At 45.8% G+C, this 19,838-nt stretch overlaps 1 protein-coding gene and 1 long non-coding RNA gene across 6 annotated transcripts in view; both read right to left on the reverse strand.

Annotated features, from left to right (window-relative positions):
• The window catches only part of TOX2 (TOX high mobility group box family member 2), a 111,931-nt gene that overhangs the window by 32,357 nt on the left and 59,736 nt on the right, over positions 1 to 19,838 (reverse strand). For all 5 annotated transcript variants that reach the window (XM_031603115.2, XM_031603112.2, XM_031603113.2 and 2 more), the window contains one exon: positions 17,211 to 17,456. In XM_031603115.2, coding sequence (XP_031458975.1) covers positions 17,211 to 17,456 — 246 coding nt within the window. The remainder of the gene's footprint in view (positions 1 to 17,210; positions 17,457 to 19,838) is intronic.
• On the reverse strand, positions 397 to 17,203 carry LOC149915584 (uncharacterized). Its single transcript, XR_016471990.1, has 2 exons — positions 5,393 to 17,203; positions 397 to 3,085 (listed from the first exon to the last, which is right to left on the reverse strand). It is a non-coding gene; the product is annotated as an uncharacterized LOC149915584 (long non-coding RNA).

Consider the following 19,838-nt stretch of genomic DNA (forward strand, 5'->3'; position numbering starts at 1 on the left):
CAATAAACACCAGAATGTTTTACAGCACACTGCTCAATAGTTTGTGCTCGAGCCCGTGTTTACACATTTTTATTAACTCTTTATAAAGGTATTTCCTATTTATGTCGCTGATTACAATGAGAATAAGAAGTCCCACTCATAAATATTTGTCTCATCATCTTAAGAGAGACAATACAATTAGGCAAAGCTTCCAAACTCATCATTAATATTGGGCGCATATCCATTCCTATCCATGTGCACATTTCCCCCCCACCCAGCCAGGCTGGGTGCCACCCATGGGTGCCCCGTGCCACACTCCCCACAGACGGTAGGAATGGAGAGAGAGATGTAAATATTTACTCCCAAGGCTTGGGCCAGAGTTAGAAAACAAAACACATCTGGAAATAGGCTCCCTGTGTGCTGTAGTCTGATGGCACTCTCATCTTACAATGGGGTGTTTTTAGCAGCAGCACTAAAAAATAATTATCGAGTGGCTGTATAATTCAGCGTGTTTTTCTATTTTAAGACGGAACTTTTTCATTTCTAAGTACGGTCCTGCTCTGAGGAAAGGCTGTAAAATGGCATCATGAGGTGCTGCAGCTGTGCTCATCAGCGGCACCAAGTCACACTGCCTCGGTTTGGAAGTTAAAATATTTCCCCCAGCTGCCAGCCCTGACAACAAGGGTCAGTGATGTGAAGGCGAAGGGAACAGAGAAGGAGTAGCAGCAATTCAGGGCTTCAGAATGTTTGCTTGGGCAAATCCCTGGTACTGAAATGCACCAGGGTGCTGTGCCAGGCAGAGCAGATGCCCACCTCCTTGGCACAGAGACCGAGCCATGCTGCTCGATGGAAAGGCAGCTTCTGCAGCCAATCTTAGAGAGCTTTGCTTCCAGAGAAATAAGCATCTTCATGGACACAACAAAGCCAGTGTGCTTGCTTAGCAGTACCTCTACAGCAAAAGAATGTATTTCTAAAGTTCTTACCGATCAAGGCATTTTAATTGGCATTTAATTAGGCTGAGAGTTGTGGACACTCACTTCCATACGTGCTTCTGCCTACAGCAAGCTATGCATGTTTCAGGCAAATGGAAGCACTCACAGACACCTGCAGTGCTCTGCATCCACACGGACCTGTGCTGCTGGGGATCGGACTGGTGCCTGCAGCCCATGGCCTCATTGGCAAATCCTTGTTGAGAGCTGCTGCCTCAGGCCGATCAGCCCCTGATAAAAGACTTCAGGCAATGACATAATGTTATAGCTGGCGCTTTTTTAAAAGTACAGCTTCATCAGGTGGCCCAGCATTCATTGTAGCGTTTCCTTGTTGGTATCTGCATCTGATTTCTGAAGACTGTCTCCTCTATTCCGCTGTGTGCACGGCAGCAGCCAGCAACTCCGCTGTGAACTTTATATTCCTTTTTATTTTCTTCCATTTCTCTATGGCAAAAAGCCGGCTTGACATCTCTCAATTACAGCGCGGTGGCTGGCAGCCCTCTGCTCACCCCGGCCTTTATTCCCAGTGACAGAACACACACAACTGCCGCGCTCCTGTTGTGATGCTCAGCTCCAGATCCACCCCCTGAGCTGGCGGAGGGCCGCACCGCCCCACGAATTAGTGAGCGATCCCTCCGTGAGAGCTGCATGGGGCTTTCAGGAGCAATCAGTGCATTTCTGTTGGTGTTCCTTCAAGCTGTTTCTCATGTACCGCAGCTGGCGTCTTGTTTCAACTTCGTGGTAGAACAGAGAAAATCATGACACTTTGTACTTCTAATGCCTTTCTTTTTTTGATCTGTGAATAATTTTCTCTGCCACTGCGGCAACTCGCCCGGAATACCAAATGCATGTAACTGTGCCAGCTCAGCTCTGACGCCAGCCCTGTGCTGCTGTGATGTCAGTGTGTGACTCAGCCTCACTCCCTTTCTGCTCCTGGATCCGGTTCTGCCTCTGGGAAGGGCTGTATTACCAAGCCTATGTGAGCTCTGCAATCTGCATTCACACCTCTGGAAGCTGCTCTTGGTTTCATCCAGCTGGGAGCTGCTTCACCCTGAAGCCCTGAGGACTGCTGTGTTATGCTGGTGTAGCACACCCAGGGAGATGGTTCCCAGTGAGCCCTTTGCTTCTGCAGGATTCCAGCCTCACAGGGCAATACAAACATATCTTTTGAAGATCCAAGTCCCTGGAAGTGCAAGACATCCCTTTCTCCTCCATGGCTGCACTTGGATGGACCTGTTCACACCAGTGATGACATCAGCTGAGGTGTTCTCCACTTCTTCTAATTCCCTGGCAGCTTTCATTGTGCTTCTGGGCCTCTCTGCTAAATAGCTGGAAAAATCAACATCTGTGCAGTTGCAGACACGTGGACTAATGCATCTGAGCTCAGTGTCCGGCTCACCTCGAAACACCACAGAGATGCTCATTCCATCCCAAGGCTCAGACAGGTCCATTGAGTCACACTGCAAAAGAGCATCTGTCTCTTCCCTGCCAAAGCCAGCCAGGCGACTGCTTCAGTCCTGAAGAGCAGCTCCCACCTGGCTATCACCCCACAAAGCTGGCTTATTCAAGTTGGCATTTTCTACATTTGCAATGTTTTGAATAAAGTTGCCACGCTCATCGCTTAGTAGTTCTTATGCTCATGACTCAACTCTGCACTACCCAGTACCTGGCAACCATATTGATGGCTGTAGATAGAAAACCTGTTTTTTTTTTTCACATATATCTACTTCTTTATCCAAAGGACTATGTAAACTGCTGTCTCTTAAAGACATTTCATAACACCCTTGTCAGCTTCCCACTGCCCCAAAATAGAACAAATTCACAGCCCTGGCCCCAAAGGAAGGGGCTCAGGAAGCCAAGCCATAAAGGAGCCCCTGGATAGGAGCCCTGAGCCCCAGCTCTTCCTGGTTGTGCCACCAGACATGCTCCCAGCTCCAGCTTGGGGCTATAAACCAAGCTTTTTTCCCCAGAAACTGATTATAAGTCTATAAACAAGACATGCCCACATCTCACCTGTTTCATGGCACTGCTGGCTGCTCTACTTCACAATCAGTTTGGAGAGGCTGGGAAGTCTGCTCTGCTCATGTTAAATACTTGCACTTCTACCCAGAAAGAAGCTAGAAAAAGGTTTATTTGAGGAAATATTAAACCCAGCCTTCCTTGAGCTAATGCTGTTTCCCATAACTTCAGTTCTCAGCTCTTGACAAGACTGACACGTCTTTGTGAGAGCGAGAATGGAGCTCATGAAGTCTGGTTGCAATATGTATTGATTTTAATGATCCATGCTTTTTAAATTACATACTACAAAGAAGCCATCTTACCACAGCAATAACTGTAGTTATTCATCTAATTTTTCCTCTGTGAACCTTAAATGTAAGCTCCAACTGAAGCCCAGTTATTATTATTTGTGGTGCACATGGCATCTAAGTGTGCCAAGTGATCAAAGGGGGATTAAAACGTTACTGGCCACTTCCTCACACCTCTTTATTGTCATCCTACAGCCAACTTCCCATACAAAACAAACACTACAAACATGCAAATACAACGGGACATGATTTAAAACCACTGCAAGGACTTTACTCATGTTTCCTCTGCTTCTACACACACTTGCAAGGACAGCTGATGGAGTGCAGCATCACACCGAGGACACTAGAGCAAAAATCTGGTTGTGATAACCAAACCCTATGAGTAAAAATCCACATGAAATCAGTGGGTGCTCCTACTTCCAGAGAAGTGCAGCATTTCCCAGTGAATGGCTCCAATAAATCAGCATGGCTGAGCTGCTGTTGGCTGAACTAAATTCACTGTACTGTGTACGGCTTTTCTACTTCACTGAGAAGGCAAAGCAAAAGGGAATGATGCAAACTGTCACTCAGGAGAATTCCAGCTTTGCTCACTCATTACAGATCACAAAATCCAAATTTTCAAAGGGACTTCAGTGTAGTTCTGGATTTTTGTCCCAAAGCACAAAAGCAAAAGGCAGGATTTCTGTAGGCAAACCTAAAGATGTTTCTGTTTCTCTGTGCAAACCTAAAGATGTTAACACACACCAGAAAGGTTCACGCAAGACATTCCTTGCAGGATGAGGCTTGGATGTGCAGCTCTGTGCGATCCCAGCAGATCCAGATTTTTTTCCCTCTTAATTCTCTAGGGATTCACAGCAATTAAGTTTTGTTAGGTCACATCTCACCTCTGGGACTTTGAGAAGCCAGAGTAAAAATGCATTCTAAAAATCCCCCTTGGTAGACCTTGTCCAGCTCCACACGAAATGCTTCCTCAGCCAGCCTGACCATACAGCTCTAAACTACAAAATAAATATTCGCTAGGATAGCAGAGGAAATGTTTACAGAACCATGCTGCTTAGCCACACATGGACACATCCCATAAATCAGCAGTGATATTGCTCTTCCACTTGGCATTAATACAGCACCCTCATCAGGGCATAATACTCCGTGCTGAACTTTGGCTTCTATCCCTTCAGGAATTGGATTTCTGCCTTGTAAAACAGCATGGCAGAACCACAGATGCTAAATTACAAAAGAAGGAAGTTCCAAATCTGCTGTGCCCCGCGTGGGACAGAGATCTCTGTAATCCGCCTTACAAATTCCCTAACACGATCTGTATGGGTTCCAGCACAGCCAGTACTCCAACAGTTCAGTCATTTGTAAAAGGATTAAAAAATCTTTTTCATCCTATCTGGGCTCCACTGTTGGGAATTCATCTTTGGGGCAAGTCCTGCTTAGATGCTCCATAAATGCTGTAAAGCATCCACTGCTGCAAGCATCCACTGCCCATCACAGAGGGGCTGAATTTGGCTGGGCAATGGGCAGCCACTGCAGCAGCAGTAACCTCCAGGAGCACAAATCCCATCATGAGATGTGACCTTAACAAGGAATGGATTTTCCACCTGAGAGAACTTGGCCAATAGTACCTATAGACCTAAACCAGCTGCTGTGGGCTGACCATGGCCTTGCTCCATCTCTTGGGGTAGGGCAGGGACTTTACATCCCACCACATCTACCAAGACAGAGAAATCAGAGCACGCCCTTGGATTTTGCAAGAGATCAGCTGGGAAAGAATCACAGAATCACAGAATGGCCAGGGTTGGAAGGGACCTCAAGGATCATGAATCTCCAACCCCCTGCCACATGCAGGGCCACCAACCTCCTCATTTAATGCTAGACCAGGCTGCCCAGGGCCCCATCCAATCTGGCCTTGAACACCTCCAGGGATGGGGCATCCACAGCCTCTCTGGGCAGCTGTTCCAGTACCTCACTACTCTCTCTGTAAAGAATTTCCCCCTGACATCCAACCTAAATCTCCCTTCCCTCAGCTTAAAACCATTTCCCCTTGTCCTGCTGTCACTCACCCTTTCAAAGAGCTGATTCCCCTCCTGTTTGTAGGCTAAAGGAAATGCATCCTACCTATCTTGTTTTCACCCCTGCTTCCTTCTCTCCCAAACTGGATGTTCTCAGTTCAGCTCAACATAAACACAGAGAACTCATCTTGAAAGGAAAGTGATTTTCCTGCAGGTGAGAGCACAGCCTCCTCCCTCAGATTAATGCTAACCAGATGGCCAGCTGTCTGCAGTCGGCTGCTAAAAAACACAGGCTGAAATAATCAGAGAGCCTCTAGGACAGACACAGAAAACTGATAGAGAACTGGAAACAAGCCATGAAAGAGCCCAGTCTGCGAGGAACTTGGAGCTGTGTGCAGGACTGCCTCCAGCACAGGGCAGAAAACCTCTGTGATACAGCAGGTGGGCTGGTGCTGGCAGATGGATGCTTTGTGTTAAGAACACGAGATCCATACTGTGCTCATAGCTGGAGCTCAGCTCCTGCAGAGACCACTTCTGCACATGCAAACCTGAACGTGCACCTTTAGGAGGTGGCTGGCAGAAGCTGGTGCATCCTCATGGGCTGGCACTACTGTGTGCTGGAAGAGAGCAGTGGGACAGACCTCAAAGGTTTAATTTGGGAACACGCCCAAATCTCCATCCCCACATCATCAGGATAAAGAGAGCCCAGGCTTTGGATGCAGAGGAAGCAACACGGAGCTGCCTGGTGGTGTTCCAGCGAAAGGAAAGCAGTTAGCACTGCTTCAGCCATCGGTTTTATCAACAGTTTACAACAAATCAGTAGGAGTTAAGTGTTACCTCTAGCCCAGAACGGACACGGGCCAATTCCATCCTTCCCTACATGAGGCACACTATGTGTTGGATGGGACTTGGTGCTCTCACAGCTCAGATCAGTTCCAGCTAGACATCAGTTTCAGGTTTACCACATATAACAACCTTCTCCTCCTTTTCTATTCATCCAAAGTTTAACATCTACTACAGCAACTCCCCATGGTTTTGGTATCCCCACAAGCATTTAAAAAATGTCTCTTTGGTGCATCATTTTCCTTGAGGCAGGGAGTCCCAAAATTCTATAGACCTGAATGGAAAAAAAAAAAATTGCTTTCCATTGCTCTTAATTTCCAAATCTCAATTCCTGCGAAGCTTCCTTGCTCTTCCATTATGAGATGTTCCTGATTCAGCTCCTCTGGTTTGCTCTATGCACTTATCTCTATGCAGTTAACAACACTGAGCTCCCTTAGAAACACTGTAGTCCACTTTCATCCTCTGTCTAAATCTCTCCAAACTTTGTTTCTCCTGTTCCAAATGTGTCTCATTCCTTTGTGCCACCCACAAATTTTGTCCCTCACTGCCTACATCCAGCATTGTTACTAACAAAGCATAAACCCAATGCATCCAGGGCCACAGCAATGCTTTGAGAGCCTCCCACAAACCAAGGATCCCTAAGAGCTCCTTCTTTCAACTTTGATCCAGACAACAATATCATACAGGGTGAGCTGGGCAAAACATGCTCCTTCTCTACAGAAACCATCCTGGATCAGGCCAGCCACTCCCTGATTGGCCCCACTCTTTGATATTCCCTTTTCTTGCTGCAACACCTCAATTCACCCCAAATCCACCCACTTTTGTCTCTGCCATTGCACAGAGCAGCCACTCCATGCAGCGTCCCCCAATGTTTACAGCTGCCTCGTGCTGCTTACAGGACATCTCGATTTATAATGAGAAATGCCCACCGCAAGGAGATAAGTGTGAAGTATAACACCAACAATTTCCATGGATGTTGAGGAATTGCAGCAATACACTCCTTCCCTCGCGCAGCCGGTTGGAGAGACCAAACAATTTCCACGGTGTAAAAGGAGAGTTTGTAATGGGATTCTGTAGAGCTGAGAGACGAATCGAACCGCCAGGCAGAGCATTACAAAATGCTTTCCAGCCAGCAGAGCCAAAGTGAAACACTCGGACATATAACATTACCAACTGGCTCGCTGCCATGCATCAGATGCAGGAACATTTTTCTCTTTCTGTGACAAGCTGCATCTGTAGCAATCATTATAATTTCTCTTGACACTGCATCCCACACCTCTTTGCAGAGGCAGTTCTCCAGCAGTATTCTTCATTTAAATGGTAACTTTGATTTTTCCCGGGCTGTGGGGTTGAGAACTGTTTCAGCTGCAGCAGCAAGGCAGATGGGAGCAGTGCCAGGAGCTGCGTTTTTCAGAGTTCAGCCTCCTGCGTCTTCTGGACCCATCCAGATTCACACCCACCCCACGGGTTGAGAATCAGGATGGAGAATAGGAAATCTGGTTCAAGATTCCCATTTCTGTTACTTGTTCTCCACCATCACTGCAAAGCTCACAGGTGGAAAGAACTCCTACTGCAAGGCTGGGACTGCCATACACATTTACCAGCGGAGGAAATCTTACCACCAATTAGGAACCCTCTCCCTTCCCTCGAGCTGAGCCACGTGGCTGGTGGAACCTTTTGATCTTGTTGCACAACAAAGCCAGTTCCAGCCTATTATTTTAACTGTAAGCACTTTCTGTTACCTGCCTCTAAAAACGGCTTCCATTTTAATAATAAAATAGACTTACTCAACCTGTACACACCTAGAAGAGTGAATAGTCACCATAACTTCTCTGTCTGAAACAAAAGCTGTGGAAATTTCCATCCTTTTGTGCTCTCCTGCCCCGGGTGTACACTCAACAGCCTCCAAAACAGGCTGAGTTGTTTGTGAATGGAACTTCTGGAAAGGTACTGAGAGCCACTTAGCAGCACAGCTCGGATTGGGAATGCTCCTCAAAGGCACACGAATCCTCTCTTTTGACAATGAAGATCCGAGGCAATGAGTAATTGCCAGAGCAGGATAATGCAACCCGGTAACATGCAAAGAGTAGGCAAATGACAGCTAGGAGATAAATATGGTGGATCTGGGGGATAAGGGTAATTAAAAAGGGCTGCAACATTGATCAAAATGTTCAGAATGGAGTGCAAGGAGCTGAGAGACATGCTAGTTTGCTGGGATAACTGACAGCACAGTTTGTCCTGCAGCCAAAGTGCTGCTGGTTAAAGCTGGCAGGAATCATTCTTCTCTCAGCTTCCTGATGCACTGCAGAGTGCCTTTTGCACAAAGCACAGCATGGAAAGGGCAGCAGGCAGGGTGAATATAGGTAAAGCACCCACTGGGATGGAGCTAGCCATGCCTCTTTGGCAAGGCCACATCCCTGGGTCATGCCATTGCTACCAACCCAGGCAGGTGACAATAAAAGCTTGGCTTTGATTTACATCCCCACGTTGCCACAAGTGATGGAGCACGATGCAGGACAGGGTGCATAGTTGCTTCTGGGGGAAATCACCACATCTTCCTGTGCATGGCCCAAACAACAAGTTCTTATATATCCTATGCCATTGGTGCATGTGCAGGAAATTAGTGCAACTCAATTAGTGCAATTAAATGGGTGCAACCAAATCACTGTAACCAAATACAGGACTTGGTTAGCTGCGAGCCCCTGGAAATATATAGCTCTGATTTTACTTCTTGTTCCCAAAAGGGTCCAAACAGGACCTGAAAGCTTCTCACCAAAGACCAATATTTAAGCAGAGATGATTGGATACCGTTTATCTCACACTGCAATTAAAGACACGATGCTTTGCAATGTCCCACATAAGTTTGCATGAGCAAAGGTAAATCTGACATATTCTGACTGTTTAGCCTTTGTATTTTTTTCTGATGTTCGCCTTTTTACATCATTTCCTACTCTTTTTGGTGTAGGAGGGAAGGAGATGGCAGATACGATTTAAACACACTGCAGGAGAGGGAAGAGATGGTCCCCAAGCACAGCAGAGCCTATGGGGCTCCAAGCACATCCCTGGCTCTTGGGACCAAGGTGACAGATCCTCCAGGGGGAGGTGGGAATTGGCCACGTTTGGGCACTCTTTTCCTAGAGCCACATCCCAGACTCCTAAGAAACCCTCTTCTGAATTTCCAGATCCAGGGGGAAAATGTCATCACTGAGAGGCAGACAACCCAAATCCACAGGGTAAAACCAGGCTAAGCAACGGGAATCCATTTGCATGTCTGTGTATGCAGAGATGAACACATTTTAAGATCAGAATCAGTTCTTAAAAAAGGCCCATCCCACATCTTTAGCATATTTACTCTGCACACTTCCAGTTACTCAGTATTGTTCTCAAAACCCCCTTCACGCTGTATTATTTTATCTGCGACTGTAACTCGCAGATTTTATTTTCCGCTATATTTTTAATTTATATCATGTTTTATTTATACTACTGTCTTTTATGAAACCCCAAATTTCAAAACTGACATGAGCATTGCACACACAAAGTAGGCTTCTTATTATCAACATGGCAGAGGAGACAAAAAATGACAGGAATAAATCTCAGATTTTATGTCGCCGAGACGTTCTGCGACGTAAGTGACATTTCTCAGCAATACAAATTGTACATTAAAAGATAATTTTCAGAACATGATACCAGCGATGGAGTGCAGCACCATTACGCAAAGTAATATTGAAGCAGCGTTTTAGCAAATGCTGTTTTTATGTTGTGCTGGTTTGGCACCAAGATTGCAGCGGGTCTTGCGAGTGGATTGAGGAGTGATTAAGTTTACTGTGCACAAAAGCCAGTTATTTGGCAACCTGTCAGCGCAGCGTAATTGATATTTTAATTACACTACTAATACACATGCTGTTCACAACGAGCCTCCTCGGTGGTGTTGCACAAGCTGCATGTTTACTGCGCTGATGATTGTTCCTGAGAAGTTCGCATTTAAAAATCAGTAAAATTTTAAATGGCCGTAAAAGCAAAGCAAATTGTTTTGCAACTGCTTAATGGATGGCTGTGTGCAACGTGGGGAGAGCAGGGGGACTGCCACCAGGCACGGGGCCTGGGGACAACGCTTACATGGGGCCATTGTGGCCGATGGGGTGACTCCAAGTGGTGGGGCTGCCAATGGTACTGCAGCCCGAGGGGAGAGGGGAAAGATGAGCAGGGCGTGTTGGTATGGGATGGGGAAAAGGTTCCCCATGTGGTGCAGAGGCACTGCTGGATTGATCTGATTTAGAGGGTGGCAGCCCTGCCCGTGGCAGGAGATTGGAACTAGATGATCTTCAAGGTCCATTCCAACCCAAGCAATTCTGTGAATCTATGATTCTATAACCATGGCTGTTACAGCACACTGGGATCAGACCTGCTGCAGCTCTGGCCAAGTGATGAACAGGAGGAGATGGGGTAACAGTGTGCAGAAAAAAAGCAAAGGAGAGAAGAGGAATCACTGCAGACACACACATGCACAATGTGAGCCTCTTCCTGCTGTGCGTAGAAGCACACCTTAATACTTTCCTCCATCCCCTGTTATGGGACAGAAGGAAAAGGACAGACACGAGTGTGTGGCAGTAACTCTAGCATATGGCAGGAAGGATGGATGGGGAAGAAGAAATCTAGATAGAGTGCAAGCAGCACTGTGCTTCTGCAGGCTGAGGTCCCCCAGCAAATCTCTGGCTGTTACCTTGCACCTAAGTGATATTCTTCCGTACTGGGTAGGGAGTTTTTCAAGGTAGAGGTATCTCCTCCCATAGGCTTTGTACCCTGTGGCTCTGGCCCAGGGATGTGTAATTTTATTGTTATTATAACAGCATACAACACTGACAATAGCAAAGGTAATTTACAGGGAATACCCAGGAAACTCTGCTAGGTGACATCTACAAGCAGATGCCATCATTCCACGCAGCTCATCCCTCACTGTGCCAGGTGGAGTTTGTCACCACTCGGCAAGAACCTGGCATTGTCTGAGGAAAACCCTAAAGCTCAGGAAGACCATTCCTTCTGTCACTACGATCCCAGGGAACATCAAGCACTGTGTGCATATTGCTAGTCTCAGAGCCTTCCTCTGTACAAAGACCTTAAAGGGATCCGGGGCTGAGATGTGCAGACCATAAGCATTGCTGGGGAGCAGAGATCATGCAAGGAGGAAGCTGTGGGAGGAAAGCCAAGCAGATTCCCAGCAGGGGAAGGTCAACGTGTTCAGAGCCAGCAGGCAAAGGTGGCAACTTGTCTCCTCCCTGGAGTCAATCTCCTGTTACCAACCAACACGCAAATCTACGTTGTTCTCAGCTGTCACAACATACCCACAAACAGCGTATCTCTTATTTCTCTTATCACAGAGATGGGATACCCAGGGGTGAACCTGAGGTCCAACCACACAGTCACCCTAGAAGCAGCTCAGTTTATCGTGTTCACTGCATGCCCAGCCCTGCTGCTGTCTGAGCACTGGCACAGATAGGACCTGCTGCAATCATCACCATTTGGAGCTTTCCTGCTCCACCTGTCCTGGATCATGGAGCAGCTGCAGCAGCTGCGAGCAAAGAGTTCAGGCTGGTTTTCAGGATGATGAGAAGCCCCAGAATGCTCTCCTATAGAGGAGGAGCTACGTCCCCATAGAGACCCACACTTCTGGCTGCAGCACCAGCTCTGCACCCAGCACCACGCGTGGCCAGAAACAGCCACATCTGCTCTCTGCAAACACACAGGGCTCAGCCACAGCTGCTAGAACTTCCCAAGTAACTAGCAGACCGTGCCCCTTCCTGCTCTTAAAAACATACACAAACAATTTGCTCTTTGATTGGGAATCTTGTCCGACCTGGAGCGAAACGTTACCAGCAATAGGGCTGGGGGGGGGGGAAAGAGGGAAGGGGCTTTCAAATGAAATGCCAACAGACATCAGAGCCAGCAGCATGTGTGGGTGTAGCTAAATTAAGCTCACGAGTAGGTGGGGCAAACGCCTTAAACAAGTTTGCGAAGGTAAAATAACGTTCATTAAAAATAGAAAAACAACTGAAAAAATATCCTTTGTATTCAACTTTGCACTCGTACATCATAATGTTCCAGTAAAAGCCCATTTTCCCTTGAGATAATAAAAGAATTGAATTTTTCCTTATCGGTCATCTATTTTTCTAGCTAAAGCTATTACTCCCTCTCTGCGGTTGCTAGGCAACAAGAAATATTAATAGCAGCTTTTATTAGCTTAGCTTTAGCAGTGGAGTACCAGAATGAGAAAATGGAAAACATAAATGTGTTACATAAATCTTTCAACCTTTCAGGGTTTGTGTTAGTCTCTGTTTTCATAATGATTTATTGAAGTGATGGTTCATTTATGAGAAAAAGGAGTGTGAAATAAGAAAACGGAACATTACCCTGAAGGACTGTTTGAAAATAAATAATTATAGGAGGTGAAGAAAAGCTGTTTAAAACCATTTTTCTGAGTTTTATAAAATTTAAAAAGACATATTTCTTTCATTTATTGCCTCTGAGAAAAACACTAGCAGGGAATTGCAAACAGGGCTCTGTTTAATACAAAGAGCCCTTCACGTTCGGCTGTGTTATTGCTATTTTCCACCAAGGCTTGTGTTTGGAGTTTAGCTTTTAAACAGTGAACTGTTAGTAAGCAGAAAGGCAAATGAGTCAAAACCTGAAGCACACACCATGGGAGTGCCAGGGAACAGGGATCTGCTAACCCTTTGCTCCCGGTGACATGGTGACATGGTGCCAGCCCACGCTCAGGACATTGCTGGAAACAGAGTTGTTTCTAATAACTTATTTCACCAGGCAATGATTTAAAATTATTGCAATGTTTATGCACTGGAAGTATTTGCCAACAATGTGTAAGTAGCACTGCCTGCTGGAGCATCTCTATCACCTACGGAGCTGCAGCTCTCTGCGCATCCAGCCCAGTGCCCTCACCATCTTCCCACAACTGAGGCCATACTGGAGCTTCTCAAACAGAGATCCTCCTGCCCTCATGTGACTCGGGCTCTAGTCAAAAAGATGGGAAGGATGGGAGGTGAAGAGAAACCCATGCACTGGCCATTCTTGCCAGCTGCCTGCATGCAGGAGCCAGTGCTGGAGCAGGCTATACAACTGTAGAATCATTAATGTTGGAAAGACCACCTAAGTCACTAAGATCACCAAGTCCATCCGTCAACCCATCACCACCATGCCTACCAAACAATGCCACTCACATCCAACCTCTTCTTGAAAGCCTCCAGGGATGGTGACTCCACCATCTCGCTCAGGGCCTTCTGCTGGTGACCAGCGAGATGTTTGTCCTTGGGGACCTCCACCATCCCCGTGGTCCAGGCAGGCACACAACCCTGGCTCTGAGAGTTGGCTGCTTTTCATTTCCATTTCTTACATGGAGCCAGGTAGGTGCGTTACAGCTGAAATTTTTCTTGATTTTGTATTTTTATTTTTCTTTCTTTTTTCCCTTATTTTTTGTATTCCACAAAATACAAAAAGCCTCATAGTGCTAGATAACAGCAGTCTGGTTTCCAAAGCCAAGCTACCCAAAGCCAGCCAACCAACTCTTCAGAAATTTCAGGGCTGCATTTGTCCTTGCTGCTCTGATTCCTCCTGTCTTTAACCTCTTCTCCCTGGAGAGAACCCCCAGGAATTAATAATTAAAGCCAGTAACCCAGTGCATACAGGTTCCAGACCTAACCAGAAATCTGACATCTTTTACACTGTGAACATGCTTCTCACCACTGCTGATTTTGAACATTTTTCAGATGATCTGGTTTTGCTCAAACTGAAATGAAACACTTCCAGGATATTTCTGGAGCCTTTTTCTATTTTTTTTTTTCTTTTTGCTTTTTTTTTTTTCCTCTCAAACTGATGCACCAACTTGCTGACAGCAGAAAAAAATTCATCACCCGGAGCTGAAGGGATAGTTTCTTTCCAACCTCTCCATCTCTCCTTCTCTTCCTAGTAAGGGGAAGGGAGGGACCATAGGACAGCATTTGTTGCAACCTCCTCCAGAAGAGCTGAAGAGTGAGGGAGGCTGATTTTGGGTAGCTTATTCACAGCCACAACCAGTGCAAACATTGAGAAATAAAGTCAAGTAGATCTCCCATCATGAGAAGCACCGGGGAGCGGAGATGCGCGGAAAGTTGCCAGTCTCTCCAATCAAACTCTCATACTGATGACAAAGTCAATGCTTGCTCCTAACAGCTGCCACTTGGGGTGTCCAAAATGAAGTTTCCCCCAGCAAAAGTACACAGCTGTGCCATAGTTCCACCCACCAGAGAAGGGCGCAGCACCCAGGACTGGGCACCATCCTACCTGATGAGCAGAGACACGCCGCTATCTAATATTTATGGAAATATGTTTGCACTGTGCTGGAAATTCGTGGGCTCTGACCTTGATCACCCTTTCTTTCTGTCAAATATGTTCTGCCAAATCCCTTCTGAAATCTCATTTATTCACAGCAGCTCCTTCTCCCAGCAGCACCCCTCCTTGCTGCCTGTCCCTGGCTATGCCCAGCGCTTCCCAGCTCTCACCCACCAGACCCCTGTGAGGGCTCAGCAGTCACCTGTCGACACCAAAAAACTGAGAGGATGCTCACAGTGGGCAAAGTTATTCCCTTTATGTGAAGAACAGGTCTTTCTTCCTCTTTTATTTCCCTAAGTACTCACCATTTCTCAGTGAAAATCACATCTTTCCTACTTTCTTTCTTTCCAACCATTCCTCCTCTTTCTCCATAGCAAAAAAAAACCAAACAAATAAACAGATGGCAAGAGAGAATAATCTGTCCTGTTAAGATTTTTTCAACTGTTTCTTTTCCCAGCACAACTATAACACGCCTTCCCCAAGGCTTCACCTTCACTCTCTAGCTCTCATCCCATTGTGGGATTTCCTGCAGCTGCTTTAAACCTGCTCTGATTTAGGTCTTCACTTGCATAATGGGAACAACAACTGCCTCCCTTGCAGAGGCACTGAGAGGCTTAATTCAATGTATGGACAATGCATTTTTGGACTCTTTTTGGAAGTGCAAGCAGTCCTTTGTTGTAGATGCCCCATCCCTGCAGGCATTCAAGGCCAGGCTGGATGTGGCTCTGGGCAGCCTGGTCTGCTGGTTGGTGACCCTGCACATAGCAGGGGGTTGAAACTGGATGATCACTGTGGTCCTTTTCAACCCAGGCCATTCTATCATTCAATGACTCCCTGATCAGATCCTTTCATGCTGCAACTCCCACCTGAACGTGATGAACTTTTTGGGCAGGTTTGGGGAAGGCTGCACGTTGCACAGTGACAGGCAGCAAAGCCTGAAGTATCTTCATGGTGCCTCACCCAGAGAGCTGAGGCTCAATGGGATGTGGGCAGGTGGTGTCAGTGACACGGGCTTAAAAATCTGCTCAGTTTCTTGTATTTAATTACTCCATCATGTACACGCCCTTGCTCCCAATAGTAATTATGGAACACGTGCTACAATCCTGCCACAGTGGAGTGAGGGGAACTCAGTGTGGGCATCCAAAACCACAGCTGGGCAGGAAAAAATAGGGCTGGGAGCTGTTTCTGTAGCTCAGTTCTGACAGCATGGAAAAAAGGCTCTGGCGGGAGGGGAGGGCAGGATTTAATTTCAACTTGACATTGCAACACCATTCGCACCCTGATCTACTTCCTTTACTGCTGGGACCTTTGAAGATGTATTGCAGCTCCGGAGGTTTCCACTCAAAACTAAGCACTTTCAATTCACTATTGGCTGGAAAATTCAGGGTTCACTGGGTTTTTTATTTTAGTGGTAAGGGGCAAACAAATCTTAATCTCTCTATTCTATGTTTACAGCCCACTAAGCCCCCTTCTTATCTTCTCCAGTTCAGCCCTGATTTATTGTCACCACGCTGCATTTGTAAAACAGTACCATAAAATAAGAAAGAGAACATTTCCCAAGGACTACTCCAAAATAAATTATTTCAGACGTACAGAAGCTGCTTAATAAATCCCACTATTCTTGTTTCTTTAGGTATTTTAGAAAGTGATTTATAAGTGCAATATCACCTCTCAAAAATGAGACAATCAACACAGGATAAAATTATTGTGTTATGAAAATAGGGGTCAGGAAAAAGGGTTGCGCTTTAAATTAAACTAGGGAAAAATATTTCATCTGAAATTGACTCTTTTTGTCTCAGAAATGAATGTTTTAATCACCTAAGAACCTAAAAGCTAACACAGAGACCTAAGTAATATTTAATTTCATAGAAAGATGCTCGTGTTCAATATTGATAGGCAGAAGATGACGTTTTTCTTAAACACACTAACCATGCAACTTTGAGATTCACCAAGACTTTAGAAAGCCTTGGGATTTTCCTAGACTAAGAGATAATATCCCATTTAAATATTTAAATATCTCTGTCTTTCAGACCATTATCTACTCAAGCAATCGACACCGAGCGCTGTCTAGCTAGAGCAGTTGCAGGCTTGCAGGCAATGCTAATAAAGTAAAATTAACTCTGTTTGATATTGATGCCTTCCAACAGCACCCATGAAAATCAATGATCTTAGAGAGAAACAATGTAGAAAACTAACCATAGGGCTAAATGTGCTAAAAAGGAAAATATTATTACATAGCTCCAGTGTTAATTCAATACCACTGCCAAAAAACAAGAGAAAATCTTTCTTCAATGCTGCTGCTACAGAAGCGTCTTAAGGCCTAATTAGTCCCAAAGTTTCTTCCCAGAGCTGCCTTTACTTCATTATCCCTGTGTTATTTATTCCTATAGAAGCATCACTTGAAACTTTGCAAGGTATTACCTTACCCCCATGTGAGCCAAAAGGCAACTCGAGCTTGCAAGAGCAGGCAGGGATCTTGTTCTCCTGGAAATCAAGAGGAAAACTCTCCCTCCGTGGGGCAGCTGTGCTCCTCCTGCCAATGCCACTGAGCCACTCCTGCAACAGGGCACGGGGTGGCAAGCAGGAGGCTCAATCCCCATCCCTGCTGCAAACATCTCATTAAACGTATAACATCTCAATCAAGTCACAGCACGATGTACAGAAATGGCTTTAACGAAAGATAAAAAGAGGGGAGAGTCACTGACCGTGGGTAGCTGGCTGGAGAGGAGATGCCCGTCCTGACTCAACATGTTGGAGACCATGATGGCTGGCAGGTCCATGTTCTGGTAGGGGTACGCGGGTATCAGGCTGTTTGGAGGCAGGCTGTGGCACAGGGAGTGATATCCAGCTTCATGGTCCACCAAGTGCAGGAGTGAAGGGTCGGGGAGGTTGGGAGGTGTGATGGGTGGAATTTCGTAGTCTTCATTATTCTCATTCTGACTATTATACGTCTAAAACATGAAAAAGACATTTCACAATGCGTCACCGCCTCGTCGCTTCAGCAAATAAAAGTGATTGCTTGTGTAAGAAATACAAAAGCACATCCCAATGAAAATGTTCTTGTTTTAACAGAAAAGATAGCTCCAGGCCCGGCCGTCAGCTAGTCAGAACCGAGTAGGGGCCAGGTAATGGGCAGTGCACCATCCACTGCAGAACACCGCATGTTCTTGAAAGCCTCCAGTGCTCCTGGAACACTGCTCACTGCCCCTTTGTCCCTGCTGCAACCCTTTACCAGGTTATAAACTCCTCTAAAGAGAGAATGCCTGATGGTGCCTCACACTGAGCTTTGTCTTCCTTACATTCTCATACAAATCTGGTTAGGTTAGCATGCCCTCATCTCCGTGCCAATCCTCCACATGAATGTGCAGAGAAGCTGCTTCTTTTGTTTCTCATGTTTTCTGCTGGTTTGTATAAAATTAAGCATTCCAATTTGTATGGGGAAAAAAAAAAGATATTATTACACCGGTGTAAGTGTTTTTATATCAGACAAAAACATATTTGCTTCATAAAGTAAGTGTAAATCTATCCAAAATTATTAATTATGAAAGCAGAATATAATGAGTCTCTGGCAGAGGAGGCTTACTCTAAAGATCTACTGTTTCGCTTATTATTATAGTATATGAAATTCTGATTAGCCATAGTATTACACACATGGATTTTAAGCTAAATTTCTCAGATCACCTAGTTTCATGGTTGGATTTTGACTTAATACTCAATTTAAGAGCAAAACCCCAGGCGTGTGCAAAACTAGTTGAACATTTCAGGCTTTATTAATCCATTGCCCCAGAGCTCACACTTGGGTTCATGCTCTTCACCACCCTCAGACTGCAGGGAGAAAACCCTTAATAAAATAAAATTAAATTAAAAATATATACATTTTTAATCAGAGCTCAGAATCTAGTAGGAGAAGCAGCTAAGCGGAAATCCACCTCTTGTCTCCTCTCATCCCATCACAAAAACAGAGCAGAGCACATATGCTGCACATCCCACCCAATTACTCACATTTGCGTGAAATTCCCACTAGCTTTGGAGAAACATGAGTATACGAGAAATATAAGAAGGAGACCAGGCTGAGCTAGCTCTGTATCAACAGTTATTGTTCAGGGGAAATTCAAGCCCAGTTGTTTTTCCAGCCAGCTTCTGTCTAGCAGTGGCATTGTGCTGGTAAGGTAGGGGGATGAGAGGCTGCACACAAAAGCAGACAGATCCCATTTAATACGTCTAGCAGTTAAGTTTTCATTTGAGCTACACTCTTCGAGGTATATAAATTCTTCTCCAGCTATTTAAGAGGATTTCACTCTGCGCTTTACGGAAAGGGATTTAAATAAATCATTGCACAGCAAACTTGTTCCTCCAACTGGTTTATTTTGGTATCAGGTATATAAGAAAGTAGCTTTTCTGCGCTTAACTAAATTATGTAAAACCCACTCAAAGTTTCCTAAAGCTCTCTTCAAAACTACAAGTTGCTTGTGCTGCTGCAAAGCAGCTCACGGAAGGGCTTTGAGGCGGTTTTGCCCCCGCTCCCCCTGCACATTCTTTGCTCTGTGCTATTCAGCCTGGGAGAAAAAAGCACTGCGTAACTCACACAGCCCTCCGAAGAGCTACAGTATTGTGCAGACCTATCAAAATCACAATCAAAGCCGTACACAATCAAAATCAGATTAGACAATATCCAATCAACATAATCAGCCTCGGCGCCTGTCAGCTTTTACACCGCATAGCGGAGAACTATTTTCCAAAACAGGCCGCCCTTATTCTATATGTGTTTTAAATAGATGGCTAGAGAGATAGGGAAGGGAGAAGAGGCAGGGTGGGAAGGGGGGGGTGTTTATTGTGGCACACTGTTGGCATGGCCATGGGGATGCATCCATGCCCACGAAGGGCGGGCTGACATCGCGTGCACAACAGCCATCATCCCCAGCCTCCTGCCAGCAACACCCCATGTGCCTTCCCACCACCGCCCGGGCTGTGTGGTGGATTCTGTTTTCTATTCTTATGTTAATTTGAATTAAATTAAACAGCCAATTATACGTTATAAGGATACATTACAAATTAGATTAGTGAGCTGGCCTGAACCCATTCCTCCCACCAGGAATCCCAAGCCAGGCGCGGGGAAGCTCTCCCTGCTGAAAGGCCGCCCGTTGCGGAGCGCACAACGAGCGCGGGAGATCTGGGATTTTCTGCTCTCAAGCAGATGACAGTTGTTGTGATTACACATTATTCCCTTTCGAATTAAAGCACTGACATCAGCTGAAACAACAAGCCTACCCGTGCCAGGCCTCTCCAGCTCAGCGCTGCCCTCCGCTCCCTATGAAGAGCCGCAGCCGCCATGA

Source organism: Phasianus colchicus, chromosome 17 (genome assembly GCF_987193195.1).
Source record: "Phasianus colchicus chromosome 17, bPhaCol1.hap1.1, whole genome shotgun sequence".
NCBI classification, from domain to species: Eukaryota; Metazoa; Chordata; class Aves; order Galliformes; family Phasianidae; genus Phasianus; species Phasianus colchicus.